This window comes from Lytechinus pictus, chromosome 7 (genome assembly GCF_037042905.1).
Source record: "Lytechinus pictus isolate F3 Inbred chromosome 7, Lp3.0, whole genome shotgun sequence".
In the NCBI taxonomy this organism is placed as follows: Eukaryota; Metazoa; Echinodermata; class Echinoidea; order Temnopleuroida; family Toxopneustidae; genus Lytechinus; species Lytechinus pictus.
The window spans coordinates 2,368,403-2,394,776 of NC_087251.1; the positions used below are offsets into that span (position 1 = coordinate 2,368,403).

General features: G+C 33.9%; 2 protein-coding genes across 2 annotated transcripts in view; both read left to right on the forward strand.

Moving 5' to 3' along the window:
- LOC129265157 (protein unc-79 homolog) overlaps positions 1-4,284 on the forward strand; it is a 71,792-nt gene extending 67,508 nt beyond the window's left edge. The window contains exons 50-51 of the mRNA XM_054903155.2: positions 840-884; positions 1,590-4,284. Coding sequence (XP_054759130.2) covers positions 840-884; positions 1,590-1,772 — 228 coding nt within the window. The 3' untranslated portion in view covers positions 1,773-4,284. The remainder of the gene's footprint in view (positions 1-839; positions 885-1,589) is intronic.
- Positions 4,285-10,514: 6,230 nt separating this feature from the next.
- Positions 10,515-24,519, forward strand: LOC129265156 (DNA repair protein RAD51 homolog 2-like). The gene is made up of 7 exons (XM_054903154.2): positions 10,515-10,594; positions 15,180-15,279; positions 15,827-15,940; positions 16,826-16,939; positions 17,279-17,415; positions 19,889-20,008; positions 20,885-24,519. The coding sequence occupies exons 2-7, from the start codon at positions 15,196-15,198 to the stop codon at positions 21,096-21,098; spliced, it is 783 nt and encodes a 260-aa protein (XP_054759129.2). The 5' UTR covers positions 10,515-10,594; positions 15,180-15,195; the 3' UTR covers positions 21,099-24,519.
- Positions 24,520-26,374: the final 1,855 nt, after the last annotated feature.

Genomic DNA, 26,374 nt, shown 5'->3' on the forward strand with positions numbered 1-26,374 from the left:
CGGTCGACGGCCATATGAACTCCCAAAATAGGGTTAAGAATATAGTTTAAAATTGAATGTTATGAACCCTAGATAGGGTTAAGAATATAGTTTAAAATTGAATGTTATGAACAATTGAAATAGGTACCTTTTGCTCTTTTTATTTATTAATACTGTTTCCCATTACCTTTTATACATTTTTTTTCACTTTTTTCCAATTAAATCATAATTATACATTATGTCATGGCACTTTCATTACTCATTTGTATACACATGTTTTATATAATTATCATTACTGTTAAAATTGTATTTCTCACACTACAAAATGATTATGATTCTTTGAAGAAAAAAAAACATGAAAAACCCTTACCTGTCTGATTTTATGTTAATTGGAGTGATCTGACATCTTGATAGGCTCAAGTGGTTGCCATATAGCATTGTAAGGCCATGTGTTTTCATGCTTAACACACTCTCATCTTAGTTTCTGGAGGATAGATCATTTCTAAATATAGGCACATAGACAAGGAATGAATGATTTAAACAGGAAGATATGTGATTTATACTCTCAGGATCTCTACATGTATGCTAACTTCTCTTATACCATTCTCATGCTCTATTAGTAAAACTGATTATCATCCATCATTAATCATGTATTTGTGCTTTTATGATGATTTGGGATATATGTAGTATATACATATATATATAATCTGTTTTAGAAACATTTACTTATTTTTCATGAGCTTCAGACTTTAAGTTTGACCTGTAGATCTTGTGCATAGACAGTTAATGTATTTCAAATAATCAAGAGGGGTGCAATGGCTCAGGTTATCTTAATTTTATTTTTCATATCTTTTTTATAGCTTTTCCCTATGTGGGCTCCAATCTTGTTTAGCTATCCTTCCAAGGTAAGTTTGATATTTTCATTCATTTTTTTTCAATTGACTTTATTAATTTGATGTCTTCAATATGCAAGGGTTACGGTAGCCTGAAATCTTATATGATTAAAAGAAAAGTCCAATCGTATTATAAATTGTAGCAAGTTAATTGAGTATTTAAATTTTTTTTAAACTCTTTGCACGTTTTGTTCAACTACAGTCCACATACAGCAGACTGCCAAGTTCGACTCAAGTCACATTCTATTCACAATACACACAGAGTGCATTAAGTCTATAGTTCATCCACTCATACACAATAGTGATGTGCGCATCGCATTGTACTGTGTACACAAAGTTTTTCTTTACAATGAACCAATCAAAAGCTATTGTGAGCTGAATAAGAACAGCCCATGCAAAACCCTTCTTAAGGTAGCACTCTGAAATCAATGTGGCACAAGAGTAATTCTGTCTGTGGCAAAGAAGCATAAGAGTGAACTTTCATTAATTTTACATTTACATGTAAAATAAAATATGATAATGAAATATGTTTTTGGTATATGATTATTCATCTTGTTAAGGTTTGATGAAACATAAAACAGCAATAAAATTTAATCTGAACATCATTTGTGTGGATTGTATGATTAAACATAGATGGTTGTATTTTAATTACTTTTATTTCTAATATTTGTAATGTTTAATACAATGATTAATTTCTTCCCCATTTTGTAATGGTAGCTCCCTGGAAGCCTACAGGTGAGACTGCAGAATTGTGAGAACTTTCCACCTCCAAGTCTGATGAAAGGAGAGGTCACATCTTACCATTCTACCACACTACTCAAATGGCTGAAGAGATTGCAATTCAAAATGGGACAGATTGAGATCCAATCTTCTGCTGCCACTCAATTTTATACAGTATAGGCAGCTTGTCAGAGAAATGTTACCATTTTTGGGGGCAGAGATTAAAGAAATTTACAGCCAAAATTAGACAGATTGTGATCTGATCTTCAGCAGCTGTTCAGTTCTACACTGTTTAGTTATCTAGATTGAGAAGGTATTAAAGTCAGTTCAAAATATGCTTACTAATGTTTTGTGTATAGCACATTTTATTTGCAGATTAGATGATTTTTCAACATGTCAGTGACTTTTACCTGGATGTAATACAAATGGAACATATACATATATATGTCTGATGATGATCACACTGTTTGATTGAAAGTATATTTATTGATCCCTAGTAATTGTTTGTATGTACCTTGATGATATACCTTACAGGCTGTCAAGATAATGTTTAATTATGGAAACATTACAGCTGTATGTAGATTATTATTATTATGGAAAGTCATATTAAATACATGTGGCATGTATATAAATTCACACAGTGGAGTTATATTCCATTGAATAAGTTATTCATAGAAGATTCTGGTAAATGTTACTTAAAAATTATACTGCTATGTATGTGATGTGATTATGATTTTAAGAAAAGGTATTCATTCATTAATAAACACAGTATTTATTATGCGCCATCTATCAAGTAAATTGAGGCGCATTCATTTATTATAAATCAAAATATTTGATGGTGCACGATGTATGTACAATAATTCATTTTAAGACAAAAAAATGTACTTTTTCTTTTACCACAGTATTAAATTATTTTAGTATTCATATCAGTGATATGACTAGTCATATTCATTTTATCATTGGTATGAATTATATTGTAATACATAGAGCTCAGTATCGCAGAAATTTCTATTTATTGTATAATTATGTGATTTATCTAGTTAAAAAAAATTTTATGTAAATTATTACATTGATATTTGTGATGAGTAGAATTTACTTATATGTACATGAAAAGGGCAAAAAATTATTCACAAACATGATCATTTGTTAGATTTTGTATTTAATGCATGATTTATGTGGCATGGTTTGATAAAATAGAAATATTCACAAAGAAATATTGACATATTTCTTGCTCTGATGTAATGTCATATTCCTTTTGCTAACCTAGGAGTTGTTTTACAAAAATATAAGTGCCCCCCTCCCCCCTTAAAAAAAACCAAAAAAACACTTAAATTCCCAATTAGATATGGTAAGAAGCATATCACTGTATCGGTTGGATCACTCCCATGGGACCCACTTGCATTTGTCAATGAGATTACTCCTTACATATCATACACAGCATGTATTGTTACCTTAAACATGAATTTTAGTCTGACTTCATTCTGTGAAACACCCCCCCCCCCTCCCCAGATGATGTTGGATATTGTTGAATATGGACAATAAATTACATTGAACCATTACTAATATCATTAATACATGTGTATAGATATGTTGTACAGTAAATAAAAAAATCACATGATGAGGTCTCTGTTAACATAGCTCATAATTTTTATGTCAGTTACATCTTTGTAAATTGCATCTTTATATCTTGAGGAAAATGCTCTGTTACCAGTATATGTGATGTTGAATATTGTAAATGTCATATGAGTATTGTAATTTGTGGTTTGTGCACCAAGGCTAACCTCATCCCAGTCCTTGATACAGCTCATTACCCCCTAAAATTAACTACGTTTTTGTAATTATGTGTGAGGACATTTGGTTTGTTTTTAATGAGGCATTTTAGCCAATTTATTGGTCTACTGCACTTTATGGCATTGTAAAAGAAGTAGATAGTTAGTCTCTAAAGAATCAAAGCTATGATTGATGTAAACTCACAAACAGGTCTTTATAAGGTGCTATTCCAGTCTCTCTTTGGATTATTCATATTTAAAAAATAAAAAAAGTGGAAGAAGAAATTTGAAAAATGTATATTAAGTTTAAGCCATGTTTGGATTTGAAACCGTGTGAACCACTTCACTTTTACCTGTCGGACAATGAATTTGACTTTTCCATTTGTACACCATTTTATGTCTCGCCAGCATAGCAGAGCGAGACTATAGGCGCCGCTTTTCCGATGACGGCGGCGGCGTCAACATTGAAATCTTAACCAAGGTTAAGTTTTTTAAATGTCATCATAACTTAGAAAGTATATGGACCTAGTTCATGAGACATGGACATAAGGGTAATCAAGTTTTACTGAACATCCTGCCTGAGTTTCAGGTCACATGACCAAGGTCAAAGGTCATTTAGGGTCAATGAACTTTGCCATGTTGGGGGAATCAATATCGAAATCTTAACCAAGGTTAAGTTAATGAAATGTTGTCATAACTTCGAAAGTATATGGACCTAGTTCATGAAACATAGACACAATGGTAATAGTGTATCACTGAATATCCTGCCTGAGTTTCACGTCACATGATTACGGTTAAAGGTCACTTGGGGTCAACAAACTTTGGCCATGTTGGGGTTATTTGAGGAATCGTCATCATAACTTTAAAATTTTATGGATCTAGTTCGTGAAACTTGGACATAAGAGCAACCAAGTATCCCTAAATATCATGTGTGAGTTTCAGGTCACATAAATAAGGTCAAAGGTCATTTAGGGTCAACAAACTTTGGTAATGTTGGGGTTATTTGAGGAATCGTCATCATAACTTTAAAATTTTATGGATCTAGTTCATGAAACTTGGACATAAGAGCAGCAATGTATCCCTGAATACCCTGTGTGCGTTTCAGGAACATGGCCAAGATCAAAGGTCATTTAAAGGTCAATGAACTCTGGCCGTGTTGGGAGTATGTGTTGAATTGGAATCATAACTTGAGAAGTTTATGGATCTAGCTCATGAAACATTGACATAAGGGTAATCAAGTATGAATGGTTGTTTTGCCCATGTCTTAGGTCACATGATCATGGTCAAAGGTCATTTTGGGTCAATGGACATATTTTATTATTATATTAGTGTTTTCTTCTGTAAATAATTATTCATTAGCTGTTTTCAAAGGAAGCACTACTGCTATATCGAATTGCGTAATGCAGGCGAGACTGTCAGAGGCGTTCCACTTGTTTCTTATTTGTATAGACATTATCTTTTGGTTTTTCTGTTATGAGTTCAAAATGAAGTAGAATATTATATTGTTTTTAAGAATATGTGATGACCCTTTTGCTTGGGGTGTATATAATTTGCATGTATACACCATTTATATGTTATTCATTTATATCATTATGTTATCGATAGATAAGTGTACTGTGCCAAAAAATTGCATTGTAATAATAGAATTTCAAATTAAAGACCAAGTCCACCTGAGATACAAGTTCAGTTCAATCAATCAATGAATAGCAGCCCAAACTAAAAATTCTATCAAATAGTTACCTCATTTTTAAGTTTTGCATGTCTTATGCACAGTACCCCCCTTAAAAGAGGGGGCACACCTCTGTTTCAATGGCACTTTTACATTACAAATTTTAATTTTGCTTGTCAAAAAAGGGGCATGTGCCCCCTGTAGCCCCCCCCCCCCCCCCACACTCCCGGAGGTGCCAGTGGCTATGGCAGCTTTCCAGTTTGTCATGTCTTACAACTCTCATGGTACACTGGTCAGAAACGGCCCATATACTAATGATACTAGATGTACATGTCATGAGTAAGATAGTGGGTGGAACGGATGGCTGTGAGGAGAGGTAAAGGCCATCATAACGTGTCTGATTTTGAAAACCATGCCCGAGTGGAAGTAATTTTGTCATGGAAAAGTCATGGAATTCAATTTTCAAATTTATGTGGGAACCCTTTTAGAGCATTTACAAATATGTGGCTTTTCTGAATAAAGAATATCGAATGGGATTTACAAACGTTAATGTGTAAAATTATTTGATCTATATTACAAATTAGCAGTGGATATTGTAGCATATTGCTTATGATGAGACTGTATTAGATGATGAACGATATTGACCATACTATAGTGGTTATGGTGTCATTAAGATGAGCAGATGAAAAATAAAATGTCACTGAACATGAAGAGCCTGCTTGGTCAGCCTTGCATAAAATTGCCTAATGTATCAGACTGGATAGCAAATTTTACACTTTTCTATAAACATTTTATCTGGTCAGTTGTCTTGAATAAGGTATTTTCTTGATTAAGATATCCTTCTATCTTAAAGTACATGGCCCTTTCCCTGATGGTACAATATATGCATATAAATTGTGATTTCCATCAATTCCTCTCTCTTGTCCCATCCCTACTCTCCCATCTCTTCCCCTCTCTCCCCCTCTCTCCCCCTCTCTCCCCCTCTCTCTCCATCTCCCTCACCTGCCCTCTTAGTTCTTTTTTTTTCTTTTCTTTATCATTTTATATCTCTATCTTCACGGGGTATCAACATCCTTGTTTTCTGATAGAATATATTTCTTTTGTTTTGATAGAGACAATGAACATATCTCTTTATCAATGGAAAGTGATTATTTATCAAAATGGAGCCTGTTTGAGGATTTAAGGAACATAGAACAATTATTTCACTGTGTTAACAGGTTATAGATAACTTTTTTTTCAAAATCTGACCTACATTCTATGAATTATTTTACCATTGATCTGAATGCTGTTCTTGTTAGTGTTGTCAAATTTCTTAATAACTTGTCTCTTGTCTGGCTATAATGGTTCCACTTGTGCAATCAAGTATTTCATGGTTTCACAGTCCAGTTAAACGAGATGTGCAATTAGGTATCTCTGAGTCATCACAAAGACTAATATACAAGCAGTGGATGCAAATGGTAACTCTCTATTTTGATTCTCAGCTCTAACAGGGTTAATTTCCATCCATCAATAGATTTGTTAAATAATCGGTGCACTGTTAAAATACAAACTGCAGTAAGCATCATTATACTTAATAAACTCTCAACTTATTCCTTGTATATGAAAGATCGTCTGAAATTTCACTCCTGATTTCAGGTGAACTTTAGTCTATTTCTGAAATAAATTTCTAAAGACCATTTTGGACTTGGCAAGGGATATTGACCACTATCTAGGTTGAAGCCTTGGTAAGTTTAGATGATTATGGTAGGATTGGTCATTTTTTTACTTCATTTTTATTTATTATGATGAGCATCAAAGTCAACATGATATTTTTTTGGGGGGGTGCTTTTCCTGCTTCTCATCAACTAAAATGAGAATCTATGCTTATTTTTTCTTAAATTTTAACCAAACTGAAATTGCTATTTAACCCTTCCAAATAATTTCACTTGTATCTGATATTATTTGCTCAATTGTTTTACTTTCTGTATTCATTAACAACAATCCCAGAATGAAACCTTTCAAAATATGATTTTATTATTATTTTAATTTGATAATACATTTCCACTCAGTTCATATTCTCTCTCTCTCTCTCTTTCTCATCACTTTTGTCATTTTAATATCATTTACCTAGTTGATGGATACATTTGTAAAAATATTATGACATTAAAAAATTACACCTTGTTGAAATGGTACCCTAAGTAACCATGTTATGTTTGATATTGGTTATTAAGCCTACTTTATATCTATACCAAATTGTAGATTTTTTGCTATTTGTATCAGTCTTGTTTTTTAATTCTATATTCTACACATTTTTCACCTTGTGTACAATTTGCTATTAGATGTGTCCACATTGATTTGTATAATAGTTTTTGTCATTCCTTTCTAGCCAATTTGCTGATTAAATGCTATATCTTCCCATAAATTATTGGCTTAATTTCTATTGCTTTTTGTCTCTCTTGCTTAATGTAAAATTTGAGTTTAAATAATGCAGTATTCCATCTAACAATGTTAACAGTGGCGTAACAGGCGGGGGGGCAGGGGGGGCAAGCTGCCCCCCCTGGCTGATTTTACCGGGAAAATAAAAGAAAAACGGGAAAAAGAAAAAAGGAGAGAGAAAGAAAGGGAAAGGGGAAGGAAAGGGGAAAAGGAAAGGAGGAAAAGGAAAGGGAAAAGTGAAAAGAAAACGAAGAAACAAATATTTTTTTCATGGAAAAGGAAGGAAAGCGGGAAAATCTACGAAAGAAGAACATTTGAGAAAGAACAAATCATTCCGAAATAGGCCTATGTAATGCAATAACACGGTGGGAAATAAATTAAAAGACGACAAAATGGCAAATAATAGCGGGAAACGAAGGTAGAATGTAATTAATCAAAAGCTAAATTGGAAAACAAAGAAAAGGGACAAGAAAAAAAAACATAACACGACCGGGCTGCCGATGATTGAAATTAAAGAGCGGAAAGAAAGATGAACTGCGTACAACATTGTGCTATAAGCTTGCTATATTTTATGCAAATAAGCTACCTGGGCTTTGCCCCAGACCCTACGCAGTAGGGGCTCTTCATATATAACCTTCAATTGGCTCTATAACGCCCCCCCCCCCTGTTCAATAAATTTCAATCACTGGCATACAGGCGCGCGGGGGGGGGGGGGGGGCTTGGTTCCACACCCAAGAGGAAATATAAGAAATTATAGGAGACAATGAAATGTGTTATTTGCTGAATATAATGGAAAATCTATCACATAATTAGAATTTAATTTCAATAGTCAATTTTTTTCCAGCTCGCTTTGCACGCTGGCGACTTTAGCGCAATTGGGTTGAATAAATTTGTTGTGTAAAAGCTATATTCTGTATATGCCCGCGATTTGATTAAAATAGCGGCAATCTGCGAGGTTTAAATGGCTTTGATGTCAAGAAGTTCCGGGGGCTCCGCCCCGGACCCCAACCGCACAGCACTGCGTATGGAATGGTTGGGTCATGGCCCCAAAAAGTTCTACAAACAAGAACAAAAAAAGGAGGAAAGAAAAGCAAAGGAAAAGTGTAGGATGTGATTTTATTTACTGAATATAATGTCAAAAAATAGCTCAGAGTTAGATTATCATGAAAATGTGATTTTTTCTCGCTCGCTCGGGACTTATATAAAGCAGCTTTTTAGCACATGTGCTCTACTGCGCCCACAGTTCAGAGTGGGGTTCAGACCACAAAAAAGGAATCTAAAGAGAGAAGAGTTAAATATATTATTCATTGGATATCATGTCAAAATCTATCACAAAATTTGATTTTTGTATTAAAAAGGTCAAAATTTTTGCTCGCTCGCTTCGCTCGCTCGCATTTTTTTTAAAAGATAAATTCTGCCCGATACGCAATATCTGGCCTTCTCAAAATAGTCGCCTCATTACACAATTACGCCTGTTCATACCATGATGTGACCGGGAAATTTTTGGCTCTTGCCCCCCCTGGCCACCGACCCCTGTTACGCCGCTGAATGTTAATTGATACTTTCAGTTCATCTGTATTCAAATAATCAAGACCACACCTCTAGGGGGCATTGATGCCATGTTCTCGATGGGGGCGGGGGCAAAAGAGATAAATGCTTCAAATTTTTGGCCTGCTCTGCACACCAAATTATAATACAGAATTTTGTGCCAAACAAAATTATTACGTTATAAGTTATAAGTATTTAAGTGTTATGATTAACTTTCTGATGATTTTTAAAACATTCATTTGCATTGCATATTAAAATTTGTTCCAGTTGTCAAAATTAGTGGTGGCAAATCAATGTCTCGATCCCCCCCCCCCCCCTAATTACTTGACACCTCTTCTTTTTTTTAACATGGTTACCTGAAAATTTGTCTATTTTCTAGTACTTCTCCCTTTGTTTTATTCCTTTCCTCTTATTTGATTTCTGCTCCTTTTTTCCTATTTTCCCTGCCTTTATATTTTTGGGGGCCTTGGAAGGGGAAGGTGCTTGCTTCAGCCATAAAATTATTTGAAAATCATGACAGCCATTGCAGAAAGGTCGATCAGCAACTGAAGACAAGGCATGAACATAGTAAAAAGATAATTGTTTAGAGAAAAGGGTTTAGAGGATCATAATCTATCACACCTATGGGCACCTATGTAAGAGAATGAATGGGTATTTCATTCATCAGAATCTTATGCTGCTACAAGAGTGATAATACATTTGCAGATTATGGAACTTACACTTCCTACACTCTGAACAATGTACTCAAATATTTAAGAGATATTACCTTGTCAGAGGTGCGCAATGAAGGCGTTTTACGGGGCGCCTCATTCTCTTCAAATTTTAAGGTGTGCCTTCTGCTCCCCTCCCCCCCCCCCCCATCAGCCCCTGGAAATGTTCTCATTGAAATTTGTAATAACAATTACAATATTTTTGTGATTTTTTAACAAGAAAATGTTTTTCAATAGAAATTCTAATGAGTGTCCCTCTGCATGACAAGGCATCTATTCCAATTTCAGTAGACTGTTGATGTGCTTTAAAAACTTATCACAGATTCTAAATGAAGTTACTTGCAATAAGAACATGAATTTGGAATTTCTCCTTTACTTCCGATACGGCTTTCATGAAAGTTCCGATCAGTATGTAGCAAAAATCCCAAATCTTTTAGATTCAAAATTATTGGATCGGATGTATATAGCTTATTTTATTATTATCATGATTTACAAAATTCAGATGAGCTAGCTCCTATTAAAGTTTTGGATGAGCCGAGCCCCTTTTTTTGGGGCAACAAAAAGAATGCTGAGGATATTCAAATGAGTATTTAGGTAAATATTGTATTAATAATGATTATTGAAGCTTATGTCATATATAGGGCTGCCCATGTGTATCATATAGCCCTGTCCATGATGGGTGTCTAGACAGGTTGAATAGCACTTTGGAAAAATACTGAATAATTTCATTGTTTGACAGCTATATTAATACACTATCTATATCTATTTTGGGAAATCTTTAGGGTTAAATTATTCGGCAGCCAGCAGTACCGTCCAAAGTTTACAACGCCCTCATCGCTAAAAATTCAACATCCAGCAACAGGTCCGAAATTGAAAACAAAAAGATATTTGGTAAGTGATTTAAATAAGATAATCAAATTTTAAAATGCAGATATAATGTTATATGGAAAGAACGTGGCTCATGTGACATTGAAGTAAAGGTTAATTGGCAAATTCGACATTTATTTATGAAAAAGTGTGAACGAGTTGTGTGATGTGTGCTTTGCAGACGACTCGCTTCTTGTTATCAATTTTCACGAGAAAGTGCCCCCAGAGTTTCGGCGACCACACAGTGTAGGATACCGTCTGAATCTCACACGTGTGTATGTAAAGCCAAAAAGTTAGAGGAAAAAACAGGCTTGTCACGATACCATTTCAGACGCTCTATGACACAACCAATAATTGACCAATTCTACTTTCCTTGTTTTTAACTTTTAAAGTTGATTCTAATCTTAGCCTTAACTTAAATTTATTTGTATGAAGAAATGAGCAACTGATCAGATCAGGACATACGGTACGGTATTTCTCTAATTAAAGGAGAATGAAACCCTTGAAACCAGCTGAATCCATATCAAAGAGAAAAATCAAAGAAACATATTGTTGAAAGTTTGAGGAAGATTGATTGAATAATAAGAAAGTTATGAGCATTCGAATATTGAGATCACTAGTGCCATGTAGATCCTCCCAACGGCAATGCGACCAAGATCTGTGATATCACACACGTACAACTCCCTCATTACTTTAGTACTTATTTCACTTATATTCTCACTTTTATAGAGTCTATCACAAGGTGAGGTGTTCTCTTTATGAGATGACAAGTACAGAGGTTCGTACAACATTATATCATTGATGAATCGTTTGTCATATGATTAGAATGAGCAAAAAGAGATGTTTTGGGGTATATTTTCAGTGTCCAAATGGGAGAGTTGTACGTGTGTGACATCACAGATCTTGGTCGCATTGCCAATGGGAGGATCTCCATAGCATTAGTGATCTCGACATTCAAATGCTCATAACTCTTTTATTGCTAGTCCTATTTTACTCAAAGTTTTGTTGATCTTATTCTTTGATTTTTCTGCTTTCACAAAAGCTAACTTGCTCCAAGAGTTTCATTCTCCTTTAAAGTTAGGCCTAGATCTAACGTGAAATGCAAAGTTAGATCTAACGTTAGACCAGAAGTTTCAGTCTCTGTTAAATTGGTTGTTCTGCTGAACTCTGTTGGCTCCACTCATCAAATACAGAGACAGAAGTTCTAACTCGATCTGTACAGGGGACTCAATGGCATATGTTTATGTCACTCTAGGCGACACCCCAATACTTACCCGTGTTAATAAACTGGGACTCCACTCACGCACATTTGGGCCGCCCTAGCTTGGAACTAAGCATCAATATCAATTTAAAATATATATCTACAAGTTATGTATAACCTATTTACTACTTTGATAATGTTTAATCGGTACTCACCAGTTCTTTTGATGTATTTTTTCAAGAATTCCCACGGATTTGTCCCAAATCTTGCGACAAACCACGTCGCGGTAGACAGCTGTACATTCTTTTTTATTTATAAATAGAGCGCCCCTTACGATAGTTGTTAAGAACGCGGCCAAATTGTTAGGTTTTTTGCACTGTGTCCAAGGCGTTTTTATTTTGTTCGATTTTTTATTTTTTAATAAATATTTTGTTAAATAGCGATTTTTACGTCAAATATTAAATTCATATCACAAAATATTTTTAATTGTAGAAATATATATAATATCATGCAATTATTTATTCTATATATATTTTATAATAAAATTTATAATTGTTGCGGTCTTTAAAAAAGGATAGTCGATCGATCAGGTGATGACTACTCGTATCACGTGATCTGAAAATCAGCTTCGTACCGCTTTGATCGCACTCGACGGGACCGGACTGACTGCCAAGAAAAGATCGAAAAAGGACTCAAATGTAAGTTTCCCATTATTTTATAACATTTAAAGTATGAGTAGAATTATAGTTAATGGGCAATTTTTTAATAAATGCTAAACAAATGAGGACAAAGCTTGCATTTTTCGAGTAATAATCACTAATATCATAAAAATACTTGGGTGCAGGACTTCTAACCTGTTTTTAACGCATTGTCGCCTATGAGGTCCATACATGTTAATGTTTGGACCTCATTGGTACTAGGAGTGGTTTATGTATTAAGTTCGGATAAACCAAGGTCAGGAAGTGAAGTTGCGCGACAGCCGAAGTAAATCACTGTTTTTGTCCTTTTAAGTTTATTTTTTTCCCGTTTTGGTGCATTTCAGGCCAAAACGGAATAATCTTTATTTTGGTCCAGTTCTTTTTCTATATTTTTATGAAATAAAGACAAAAATCGATGAGCCCTGTCGGGGGGGACTTTGCATTGTTAATCCCCTAATGGCGGCTGCACGATCGCGAGCCGTCTGTCTACGAGGAGAAAAATAAAAATGAAATAAAAATGTTAATAAAAAAACTTCTCGAAACAGACGGCTGCCAGCTGTCTAAGTTAGATCTAACTGTTGGACCTAACTTTGTTAATCATGTTTAAGACTAACAATTTTTTAGTGTTGGCTGAGTGCGCTCATTCAATAAACAAGGTTATGATATAACCTTGTTCTCTGTTTCTACTACCTGTGTAGTGAAATAAGGTTGGCAATTTTTGCCAGTTTCCATTATCTACATCTATTCATCATAAAACTCGGCTCTTAAGTAAATTAAGAATTAAGAATAAAAAATAGAGATTGAAAAATTAATATTTTCGTGCAATTTTACTTCCTGCCAATAGAGGGCATTCACAAAAATATGCCCAAAATTCAATTGTTTGAGCGCTCTGGTGAATAAAAAAAGATCCCCAGGTTACTAATGAAAAATAAATTGCAACTATATGGAATTTGTATTTTTTGTTACAAAAGGGATATTTTAATGAACCTTTTTAAGTGTGTGCTCTGTACTGCATTGGCATACCATAGATCGACTACATGTAGATTCCCCACAGACAGGGTCGTTGCAGTGAACAAGTGGCTGAGTGTTGAACTAAAGTCCAACATGTTTCAATTCCAATACATAGCCCATGGCATACACTTGCACTGTCTGCAACCATCTTGTCTGTGTTGGGTGTAGGCAACATACCACACACATTCAAAAAGTCTTCAAAACATTGTTATGAAAGAAAAAACTTTATGATCTGTCATTGGCATTAATATCATGAAAATGTTACCTCTGGTGTGTCTGTGTTATCAGGAAGAATGTGTGTGTGTGTGCTCGCAGTGTACAAAGTCAGTTGATGGAAGTGGAATGCCCTGGTGGAAAGATGTGAAAAGCACTGACAAAATAAATGTCAGTGAATGGACTGGTGACTTATATCACGTTAAAGTCCCATCTTTCATTAAAATCTTGGTATTTTTTTTCATTCACCAGAGCATTCCAAAGAAAGATCTTTAATATTGATAATTCTCTTGTCAAGCCCTCTATTGGTGAAAAGTCACAAGGGAAGTTCACAATTTTGTTGTTGATTAAAATGATAATTTTAAAGAAACTAATCTAGTTTTTTGCCAAGGCATATGATGAATGCCTGTAAAGAGAAACGGACTTACACCCACACAAAAAATAAGAAAATAGAAATAAACATTTATCCACTATGATATATATGCCTATATGAAAAGAAAATAAGCCAAAAAATGTGTCCAAACAGTGCCAAATTTATTTCACCTCACAGGGGTTTCTAACTGAGGATAAGGATCATAACCTTGCATATTGGAACTGTCTTACAAAGAGTTGCGATGGATCTGATCAAACTCAACTATGGAAAGCCAGCAACGCCCACATCTAAAATGCATGTTTATTAAAAAAACATTCTAAATATGATGTACATTCATTGTTTTCTTGACAATGTATTCGCCTTTGTTTACAAAGGACATTTTGCAAATTTCCTGTTGAAAAAATTATGACACCGATGGATTTCCATAGGGTTACGATTAATTGGATCAATCATAAATCTTTGTAAAACGGGGCCCCAGGTATTGATTGAGCCCTATGACCTAGAATATTATTGTGACAATTACGATTACGAATGAACTCCATATCCAATGTCAATGATAATACAAACTTGTAGTTTTATCATTTTTCAGCTTATGTGCATAACATTGCCATGATATTCTCTTAAAACTCAGGTAAACTTATTGATCAAGCAAATGGAGCATTCATCTATGGGTTTGCATCAGGGATTTGGTTGGACAAACTTCAATGAATGACATAATTTCTGTTTATTAGCTGACCAGAAATTATCACATTCAAAGATGGTAGTTGCTGCTACCCTGTTTGGCTTTAGTGCAATGTCGGTCTGGTGCTGCTCAGTGGCTACAGGTCCACGATTAATTGGGCAAAATTAATTCTTGGATGATCTCTATTTGTGATTTATGTTTCAAACATTGAAATATGGATTTTAATTTTTTTTTTCTTATTCCAGGAGTATGAAAAGCTGGATTCCCTTATATTTAAAATCCCAATAATAAGATGATTTTAATTTCAATATTCAGCTGGCAGCCTGGCACCATGGATATGTCAAGTAAAGAAAATACTTTCTGTGCTTCAAACCTTTCATATCATAAACACTGAATGATTTCTACTTTATCATATCACCTTTCCTTATCAGATATTCAATTGGAAACATGGCCAACAGAAAAGTTCATCGTCTTGGTCTTGATGAAGATATCGTAACCCGGCTCACTCGGCATAAGATATTCACATGTCAGGTATGGTTTCTAAGCTCTCTTAGTTCTATATTGACTAGATGGCACACATATGTTGTCATTAAGGGCATCATCAAGGATGAGGAGGATGCAGTCTTAAAATCTTGTACCAATATCTCAAGGTTTGTTTGAGATTTGATGACAAGCATAACTCATTATGGCTCAAATTTATTGTCTACTTTGCAGCATTGATTATTGCATCAAAAAGTAGCATTTCCCTCGCAGTTGAGATTCAATAGTAATCTATACCTAAAAAATAAATCTAAGAAATTATTCACTAAATATTACATTAAAATTAAAGGTCCAATTACTTCACTTGCTGCACATTCAATCAATTCAAAATGTTTAAAGATTATACTGTTTTTCCTAAAAGTTACAAATGGTTTATTCGATCTAGTGAAGTTTTATATTCACCAAGGATTATTGAATAATTTGAATTCCAGTATTAATTATGCCTACAACTTTTAAATTGCCAAAACAAATACTGTTTCTAAATAGGCAAGACAATAAAGTCAGTTAATTGTTTTATTGATTATTGAATGTTGTGAAGGATCTGCTGACGAAAAACCGACTAGAACTGCTGAGGATATTCAATACCACTGAACCAAGAATTAAAGAAGCCATGATGAAAGCAAGCAAAGTCTGTGCTCCTACTAGTAAAAAGGTAAGGACTGTTAGCAAACTCTTTGGTTGTTAGTATTTACAAATCAAATACCAGGATTACTAAGTAAATAAGGAAGAAAAACTGAAGGAAAGTTAATATAAATTGAAGAAAAAATAATCAAAAAAAATATACAAATGAAATTGACAACTTTATCAATTGAATTATTTAAAACTATCTGTGATCATGAATTTTAACCAGCTTATATGATGTACTAGTGATATGAATTAATGATAATGAAATGAAGGATATAAAAATGAAGAATGAGTTGATCTATCGCTGTCTTTTAATCACAGTGAAGATTTGTGCAGCTGTTAAAGATAAATTGTCAGATATTTTTGTTTTATTGTGGGGCTACAAGATCATTCTCATCACATCATAGTAGAGTACAATCCTGTAGATGCTGGGCATTCCAATCGTAAGTTCTGTAATTATGTGAAATACATAGTGTGTTTATTGCTGATATTTGTCATGGGTTCATTTTTTCCCTCTTTGGATAATAATAATAATAGGCATTTGTATAGCGCCATCTATCTAGAAATAATCTATTCCGAGGCGCATTGTTTATTATTATCATTACCCCGGCTTAAGCTCGATCTGCCTTTCAGCGCTCAGTGCATTCAAGGAATTCATCCTGCTGGGTACCCATTCACCTCACCTGGGTTGAGTGCAGCACAATGTGGATAAATTTCTTGCTGAAGGAAATTACGCCATGGCTGGGATTCAAACCCACGACCCTCTTTTTCAAAGTCAGAAGACTAATCCACTGGGCCACAATGCTCCACAGGTTTGTATTTATTTTTAATTACCCATTTTATAGGAAGCCATTCTTAGGCATTTATTTATTATTCATATCATGTATTTTTTATGAATTATTTATTTATTTAGGCACTGCAGCTATGTGAGAGAGGTCCTGATTCTTGTCCTGGTATTCTTCCAACATCTCTTAGAATACTAGACCAACTATTACATGGAGGATTACTATCAGGCACTATTACAGAGGTGAGACATCCTTACTAACATTTTCATTTTATCTGCCTCCATGTCCGTCTGTCTATTTCAACCACTACCAGTTTTAAAATTGTAGATTTTCTTTTAGAGTCTTTTTTGTCTCTTTGGGGATTCAAGATTTTTAAATATGTTATTGAATGATTTAATATAATAAGGGTGGATACATTTTTCTTTGGTATGAATTTCCCAAACCAAGCATTGTATGGTCAAGAGGGATTTGGCAATACAAGCAAAGAAATGTTGTTCTTTTCTGATATCAAATATTGAAAGAAACATTAAGCTCTGTATACGCCCTTACCTGAATTCATATGATTTGATTGTGTACATCAGATAGCTGGACCTCCTGGGTGCGGGAAGACTCAATTGTGTATGATGCTGAGCGTCTTGGCTACTCTACCAGTCAGTATGGGAGGATTGAATGGAAGTGTTATGTATATTGATACCGAATCAGCATTCAGCGCAGAAAGGTGGGTAATTTTAAGATTGAAGTATTAACATTGTAATAATTGTAAAACATCATTTTCAATGATACTGTTATTTCCCTATCATTAGTAAAAGCTGAGGTGGGTGTTACTAACATCATCATTATCATCATGACCATTGTCATGACTGTTTTCATTATCCCCACTACCACCACTATCACCATTAATATTGACTCCACATCACCACCCCCACCCCCATCACAACCACCACTACCAGTATCTCCATCACCGCAAAACACATTAACCCAATACCAGCTTCATCATTATCATCATCATCTTCATTATCATCGCCATCATCATCTTCATTATCATCGTCATCATCATCATTATCATCATCATCATCTTCATCATCATCATCTTCATCGTCATCATCATCTTCATCATCTTCATCATACCAACACCACTATGACCCAAAAAGCAGCAGCACCAGCACTTTCACCATTATCTCCTATATTTTTATTAAAAAGTTGAGGTGAGTGTTACCAACGTCATCATCATTAACAAAACCATCATCATCAACATCTTTGTGGAGCGTTGTGGCCCAGTGGATTAGTATTCTGACTTTGAAACAGAGGGTCATGGGTTCAAATCCCAGCCATGGCGTTATTTCCTTTGGCAAGAAATTCATCCACATTTTGCTGCACTCAACCCAGGAGAGGTAAATGGGTACCTGGCAGGAATTTATTCCTTGAAATGCCACAGCTTTAAAAGGCTGCGGGGCTAAAGCCAAGGTAATAATATAAAATTGAGCACATAGGGACGCATTTGGCAGTGATTTGCGCTATATAAGCATGTTGGTATTATTGTTATCTAGTTACCTATCTTTGAATATCTTTTTCTATGCTCAAGAACATCTCATTATATGAGGATGATCGAAGATTATAGTAGAAAAGGGGTTAACCCTAACCAGACCAGGCTTTTTGGTGTGTTATATGACTAACCCCCCCCCCCCCTTGAGATCAATCCTGGCCGCCGATTGTGTGAACGCCATGAAAATTGGCATGATAATAGTGTGGAATGCAATCTACAAGGCTGAATGGTTAATTTTTCTGAAATCAGATTTTTAATAATTTGAATTAATTATGCTAATTTATGGGTAAATCAAATTTTTTTGCGCTAATTCACTATAAAAACTCAAAGAGTGCTAATTTTTGGTGTAAATATTCTTTATACCATTGCTAATAATTTCAAACGAAAAGATCCTGGTTTGAAAATTAATTTCTTATGTATTTTATTGTTTTATGAAATTCTTATGTATTTCATTTTTTCTGACCTTTTTTTTCTTTGTTTTTTTCACCAAATTTATAGCAGAACCTTTTTGAAGCATAATTATGCTAAAATCAATTAATTTCAGCTGATGAAAATAGAAATAATCATATCTTTTTGAATAAGATGAGGAAATTCAATTTACATTGACTTTGTACACAAAATCATGTTTTAGAGTAATTTTAGGTCTGACATGCATTTATGTATTGTTACGTAATTTTCGAACCACATACCCGGACATTGTGAATTTGGTCTCAAAAGATCTGCAAGTGAAAAGGTAACGTTTGGTGCGGTCCATAAATTTCGCGCAGTGGAATGGTCAGGAAAATGTCGAAGGAGGGGGGTTAGGGTTGAAAGAAAATGTTTCGTTATTAACCCAGAATGATTCATCAGTCAGATTAATGTACTGGCTATCATAATTTCAAAGTATTCATGTACCTCTCTTCCCAGTCCCAATCTCTCCAAGAGTAAAGAGGTTAATAAGTGTCTAAGCAGAAGAGGATGAGGAGGAGAAAGTAAATCTTTGAGATTCCTGAGATTGCCATCCCACTGTCATGCTTGATATATATCCCAGATACACATCCATATCTTAACCCTGTATTACATGGAATTGTGATTGATCTGATTAATTGCAACTATGGAAAGCCAGCAATGCCAACGTTTAGAATGCATGTTGGTTCACAGTAATTTCTGAATATAATGTATACTCATGCATGCATCATAGTTATAAACAATCAGTGTCTTCTTTGTTTCTAAAGGGACATAATGTTTATTTGCTATAATTATGAAGAATTATGATAATGATAGATTTCCATAGCGATCAATCACAGCTCTTTGTTAGACAGTACCTTTATATCTCAACTTCATTGATGTATACATGTGCAAGTCATTATTCATTATTTGATATAAATTAAGTGTAATAAAGTTTGTTTCTAGTATTTAGTATTAATATTTTTCTTGTAGTAAATAAATGATTTCCAAAGTAAAGTAAAACTCAATGGGATATTCATAATTCATTTAAGGATATCATTATTGTAATCATTGATTTTTCATGGCACTTTACCATAATCTTTTGTATTCTTTCTTTATGATTTATTTTAGATATTGAAAACAGTAATTAACTACTTAAGGATTGATCTTTCTCTGACCTTTCTTAAAGATTTTTATTTTGTTTCAATAATTTTCTTTGAAGACTTGTTGAGATTGCTCGATGTCGTTTTCCAGAATATTTTTCATCTGAAGAGACCTTGATGAACCTAGTGCAGAAGGTTCATATATCTATGGAATCTACATGCTTTGACTTATTACACAGGTGATCAGCTCATTGCATCTCATATTTATTTATTTGACATAATAATCTGAAATCATGACGGATTCACAAATTAAATTCATTTTTATTCTCTTTATAATGAAAAGTAGTGAAACCGCAGAACAGTACACAATACAAAATTCATAGAATAAAAACCACAATATAAACAGCAAAGCAAAAATTAATACATTGTAAAGAAGATTGAGTCAGGCCAGGAGGCTATTGTCCTAATCACCGACTGACCTAGAAAATCATAATAGATAAAGAATGTGAATTACAAACACATGAAATATAAACAGATTGGAAAATTGACAAAATAATTTAACAACAAAAACACACACAAGAAATTAATGTGCCCAAGTTATGATTTGATACCAAGAATTTTTTTTTCAATTTCAAATTGTCTTACATAATTTGTTGGGTACTTAGGAAATTATTGAACAATTCATGTCAGAGCAAAGAAATCTCAGGAAATCATAATAACTTTGATCATATATAATGGTTAGACTGACTTGACTCTTGGTACTTGATGCATACAAGTATTTACTTATTTTGTTGCTGTTTACCTTCAATTCAATCACTATTATAATTGTGGGTATAGAAATGAACATGACACATAGTGAATAAACTTTCAATAATAAAGGCAAACTTCTGCATGTGTAAATGCCATCATAATATTCACTTACTCTTTTTGGGGGATGGGGGGTTAGAATAAAAGGATTAAGAAAAAAAATTAACTTTTGTCTATATGAAATGGAATAGAACTGTAGTATTGAAAATTTGTTTCGTAGTTATGTCGGGAGGTACGAGAACTGAATATCACATAGGTTGTTTTAACTTAGTTTTAACTTTTCCCAATGTTTTCTTTTGTCTGTGAAGGTTAGAAACATTAGAAGAAGATCTTATAGAGAAAGGGATACGTCTTGTGATTTTAGACTCAGTTGCCTCATTGGTCAGGAAAGAATTTGATGGAAGAGTCGGCCGAAACATGGTGGAGAGGACAAATTTATTATCCAAACAGGCAGCCATCTTGAAGTACCTGGCTGAGGAGTTTTCTATACCAGTAAGTCATATTTTTATTTTCTCAGATTAAAGAAAAAATTGATAATTAGTTAGGTGGAGGTAGTTATTTTACCTAACTGCTAAGACACTTGACAGCTTAACATTCTCTATGAGGGACTTGTTTATGAGAATGAATGCCTTACCAAATGGTACTGATAAACCACCTTACCTTTGATAAAGGTACTGTGATGACAAGACGATTACCTTGTCAAATGAGCTTTTATGCCTCTATAATTCATATTTTCCACATGTAGATAATCATGGTAAATAGACTATTTTTAACTTAAGTGGTATTACTTAACATCAGTATTTTTGAGGTCCAAGTAATACTTTTTAATTTCTATTCTGCACTAGTATACCTCGTACTAGAGTACCTAATAGTATACTACCTCTGCAGGTTTGGAAATTAAGTACTGATTATTTTTTTCAGGGAATTTGGACTTCTTATCATAATGCTCAATATTCATAAGGATCGCTAGCTGTATAATAATCAAGACTTAAAAAGGGAGTGGTTACTATTCATAAATAAAATACATAGTAAAAAAAATTGATAATGCCCACTGATGTGGAATGAAGGTTGTTATTCATAATTCTCCAGGAGGGTCATGGATACTATTCATGAACCAAATTTTGGGTTGTTATTCATAATAATGAATAACGGTCACTTAACATAAGTTCCACTGTTCATAATGCAGAGCAAGAGTTGCTAATCATCACGGGAGAAGAGGGTTGTTATTCGTCACCAAATAAGAGGTCCGTAGTCATAATCAATGAGAAGGCTAAATTCCTGTGCTACATTACCAAGTGCATCTATAATTCATGCTACAGTACTGCATACTACCTTATCTTGTTTTATTGAAAGAATACAGGTATTGAAATCAACTGAATGCATGAAATTTCATGCAGCTATTTTTGTTGTTGAACCATTTCTAATGGTTAGCTGTTCAAGATTTTTTTAAGAGAAGAGTGATGGTGATTGTATGAGGTGATTATAGTATTATGGTGGTGACTATTATGATAACTGATGATAATGATGATTTTATCATTCATACCTTGATACAAAAAACAATTACTGACTCAATTTGATTTGATCTAAAAAGAGTAGATTTGGCAGTGAAAACAAATTTTCTTGTTTTTTCCCTGTATTGCATTATTACAAATTTAGTAACTGAATGTCTGTGTACCAAAGGAGATACAAAGTGTCTGATAATGCCTTTATCTCTGCAGTAGTTAAATAAAAACAAAAGATTTAACATTCATTTGAGATTATGTTTTTCTAAGAAATCTTTATTGATTCCTTCATGTAACATCGCTGCAAATCGTTGAAGAGCAATCAGACTGCAGAAAGAGGTATTGTAAGTAAACCATCTCATTGCATGACCATAGTCTTTGTCCCAATATGTTTACCAGATGTGGAATGCTCTGTATGTTGCTTTCTATGTGGCTCAATAAGATTGCAAATGCATAGTTTTGAAGTGGATCAACACTGTATTAGGATCCTAATATGAATTTCATCCATATGTTCATTGGGATTTTCTAACACAGTATTGAACTTTGAACCTTCTTCATGTAATTCCTGATATTGTTTTTGTGTTGGGATGGTGATAGTAATTGTGTGAATTAAATAAAGCCCTTATTTAAAAAAAAATATATAGATAACTAGAAATGTGAATTGTATGATAGATACATGTAGGTAGATGAATATGGGGAATAGAAAGGATCATCTGCCTAGAAGGGCAGAAATATAAAAAAAAAAAGGAAAAGACTTGCAAAAAGAGAAAGAGATAAATAAAAAAGGAAGGGAGACAGTGATATAGGGACAGAGAGTGGAGGGAGAGATAAGGAAGTGAGAAAGAGTGGAAAATAGAGATAGATTGATAGGATTGAGCTAGATAGAGATAGGGAGAAAGACAGAGGGAGAGAGATATCAAGAGAGACAGACAGGTAGATATAGAGAGGAGTGAGAGAAAGCAAGATGAAGAGATGAGTCTCCTGATCAGTTTCCCATTAGCCTTAGGATAGCTAACCTCAACATCCCATCACAATACACCTGCATGTTGTCTATGCCACACCATGTCAGGCCATGCAAAGCTTAACAAATTTCTTTCTAACTTTGACATTTTCAAATGCTACCGTGATGTAAAGCAAAGAAAATATAAAAATAGAATCATGTACTTTCACCATTCTCTCTAATGCTCTTAATAATATGTTCACACGTGTTGTTGAAATATCAAAAATCGCCTTTTAAATTGTGGAAAATACTTCTTCATATTGCCATTTTTTATATCGGATAATGTAAAGGAAATACAACTGCACATTTCAAAATAATGTTATGAAAATATTGATATTAAAGTTAATACCTTATGGTACCTTGCTTTTCTTGAACAGGATTTATGAAATCTTGGCTTACTCAAATACGTGTAAAAATGCTTTTCTAGTTCTGGTTTTGCTTGTCATTGTACTGTTATAATACAAAATTTTGTATATGCTTTTATGTTTGCAGATTAATAAATTCCAGAGCCATTTTCTATGGTATACTAGTAGATAATCTACGAGGAAATATACTGGGGATAAATTTCTGTCACTTATCCAGCGTGGTAATAACCACAATTTACATTCTAAAAAAATAAACAAATTAATGAGCATTGTTATAGAATGCAATGCTGGATTATTTGATGCATTAGTATACTTATTACTATAGGTACTTTTGAAATATTTTTCTTATTTTTATAGTTATTGTTATGTTAGTGCCAGCTACATGTATCATTCAATGAACTTGAAAGAATTGAGGTCTTGAAATTTTTGTTATTTATTATTTTTCTTGTGGGGACAGTGCATCTTGATAAATGAAATCCATCAAACTCTTAGCTAATTTTTATAGAAATTTATGCCAGCCATGGTGTTATTTCCTTCAGCAAGAAATTTATCCACATTGTGCTGCACTCAACCCAGGTGAGGTGAATGGGTACCCGGTAGGAAGAAATTCCTTGAATGCTTGAGTGCCTAGGCAGCCTGGCTAAAGCCGGGGTAATAAAAGCAGGGCCTTTTGAGAGAACAGTTTTCAGAACTGAAGTGGCTTCCCAGGGTAAATATACCTATATTATTATTGTTATTATTATTATTATTAATGGATGAGTAAAACATTTAGATGTACATGAGAAACAAAGTTAGTTATTGATTTTTTTTAATTGATCATACATATTTATATTTCAAGAGATGAATATGGTGCTCATGAAAAATTCTGCATTTTTATTGAAGTAATGTTTGTCATGTTGAATGCATATGTTTTCATAGTAAATGATTTATGAATATAAATAGAAAAGAAGGGGAATAATAAATAGGATTGGGAGATATCAATAACGAGTGGGGCAGGAGGAATGCTAAAATACAAAAGAAACTTATTTCAACTGTGTTGTCTCAAAATGCTATAAAAGCAGTGCTAAGCACAATCCAAACTGTTGCAGAGTAGACATTGTAATCTGTATTGAGTAGATCAGCGACGTGCATTAACTTACCAGGGGAGAAGAGACAAGCTTGTTCTAGTAAACCTAGACACTGGGCTGAAAAGGTCATTTCTTTAAAATTATTTGCATTTAAGATGCTTGGTTTGCAGAGAAGCGATATGTATGAAAAGCACAGGCTAGATCAATCATATCTGTGGTGTCTTGCTGCAAAGAAATAAAGTTGACGTCATCTTCTTGACATTCTTTCTCATGCTCTCTCTCACTGTTCTCATTCTGTCATTGCTCTTCATACTCTATTATCTTTTTCCTTGTCTCATTCCTTCTTTTTATACTTTTTTTTTAATTCTACCTCCTTTCTATGAGTCCCCCCCCCCCTTCTTTGTGCTTTTACTCTCTCTATTTCTTACTTTCTCATTGGCTGTTCTCTTTTGTTTTTCTAATTTTCCTTCTTAAAAAAATTGTCCTGTTATTTCTACCTCATTGTCTCTCTTTCCCTTTCTCTTCCTGCTTCCCTCTCTCCATTATCGCTTTCCCCTTTATTATCAACATTAACTATTTTCACTCTATAAGTATCTTGTCATACCCTTAGAATGTTCTTCAATCATTTGGGAAACCCATCCTGATATTACATTCTTCTACCAAAAATAAACAAAACGAACAAACATGAAAATGAGAGAAACTTATCCAGCAGGGTTTGACAAAATTCAAACAAATGATAAAGAAGTGGATGAAATTTAAAGTTTGTACTTAATTTTCCAGGTATTCTCTTCTCATGTGCCTCTTGTGCATGGTATGAACTATATTCTTGAAGAATAATCTCTATTTTTCTTGAAGTTACTTTTTTTTAAATCCATTAATTTCACTTGTTTATAAAATATAATATAAATTGATATTTTCTTAGCAGTCAGGAACATCTAACTCAAACCATAGATGTAAACTATCCGATAGCCAATTATCTTTCTTTCATGTTCCTTTCATTTCTTTGTCAGTTCTTATGATATAGCTTGTTAGAATTATTCAGGGCCTCGGGCTTTCAGCCATGTCACATTAAAGATTTAAGTACTAGGACAAGAAGAGAAGACAAGGTGGGGTGGGGTGAGGTTTAGATTTGGGTTGTGGAGCAGGGGAAGGGGTAGAATTTAGAATATGGAGAAGTGGTGTTGATTGATATTGAGGCTTGGGAAGGAGGGAGGGGGGGATAGAGAAGAAAAGTGGTATAGATTAGAGTTGACAAGCCTAAAATTATTTCAATTGAAAAAAAAGTCAAACAACAATTAACTGTATATTAAGTTTTCAATGATTAAATTTAATAGAGATATAGACGTCACTATATACAAGTCATTGGAATAGTGAAATCAAAAGTTCATCTTTCCCTTTTCATGTTATTATTTATCTTTATTTGATTCTATTATTGTAAGATACAATGAGAATATCTTTCAAATCACAAGAAAATTCATACAGTAATTATCTTCATGAACTTATTATAATTTTCATCACCACTACCACCACCACTATCATCATCATCACATCACCATTCCCATCATTGTCATCATCATTATCACAATCATCACCATTGTCATCACAATCACTGTCCTCATATATTTGAGCTTATCATGTTTGAGTATTATGCATATTACAAATGGAAGGTGTAATTCCACATGTTGTCATGGCAAAGTGTAAGCTCCTAGAATCATGAATCATTTTGATGACTCATTTCATGTTCAGCCCCTGGACCTATCTCCTGTTCCCCCTATTTCTTTCTTTCCTCAATGTGGTTAAATTCAACTCTGACATTCAGGTGTTTCTATTGCAACACACAAATAGAAGAACCATATGACCAAGT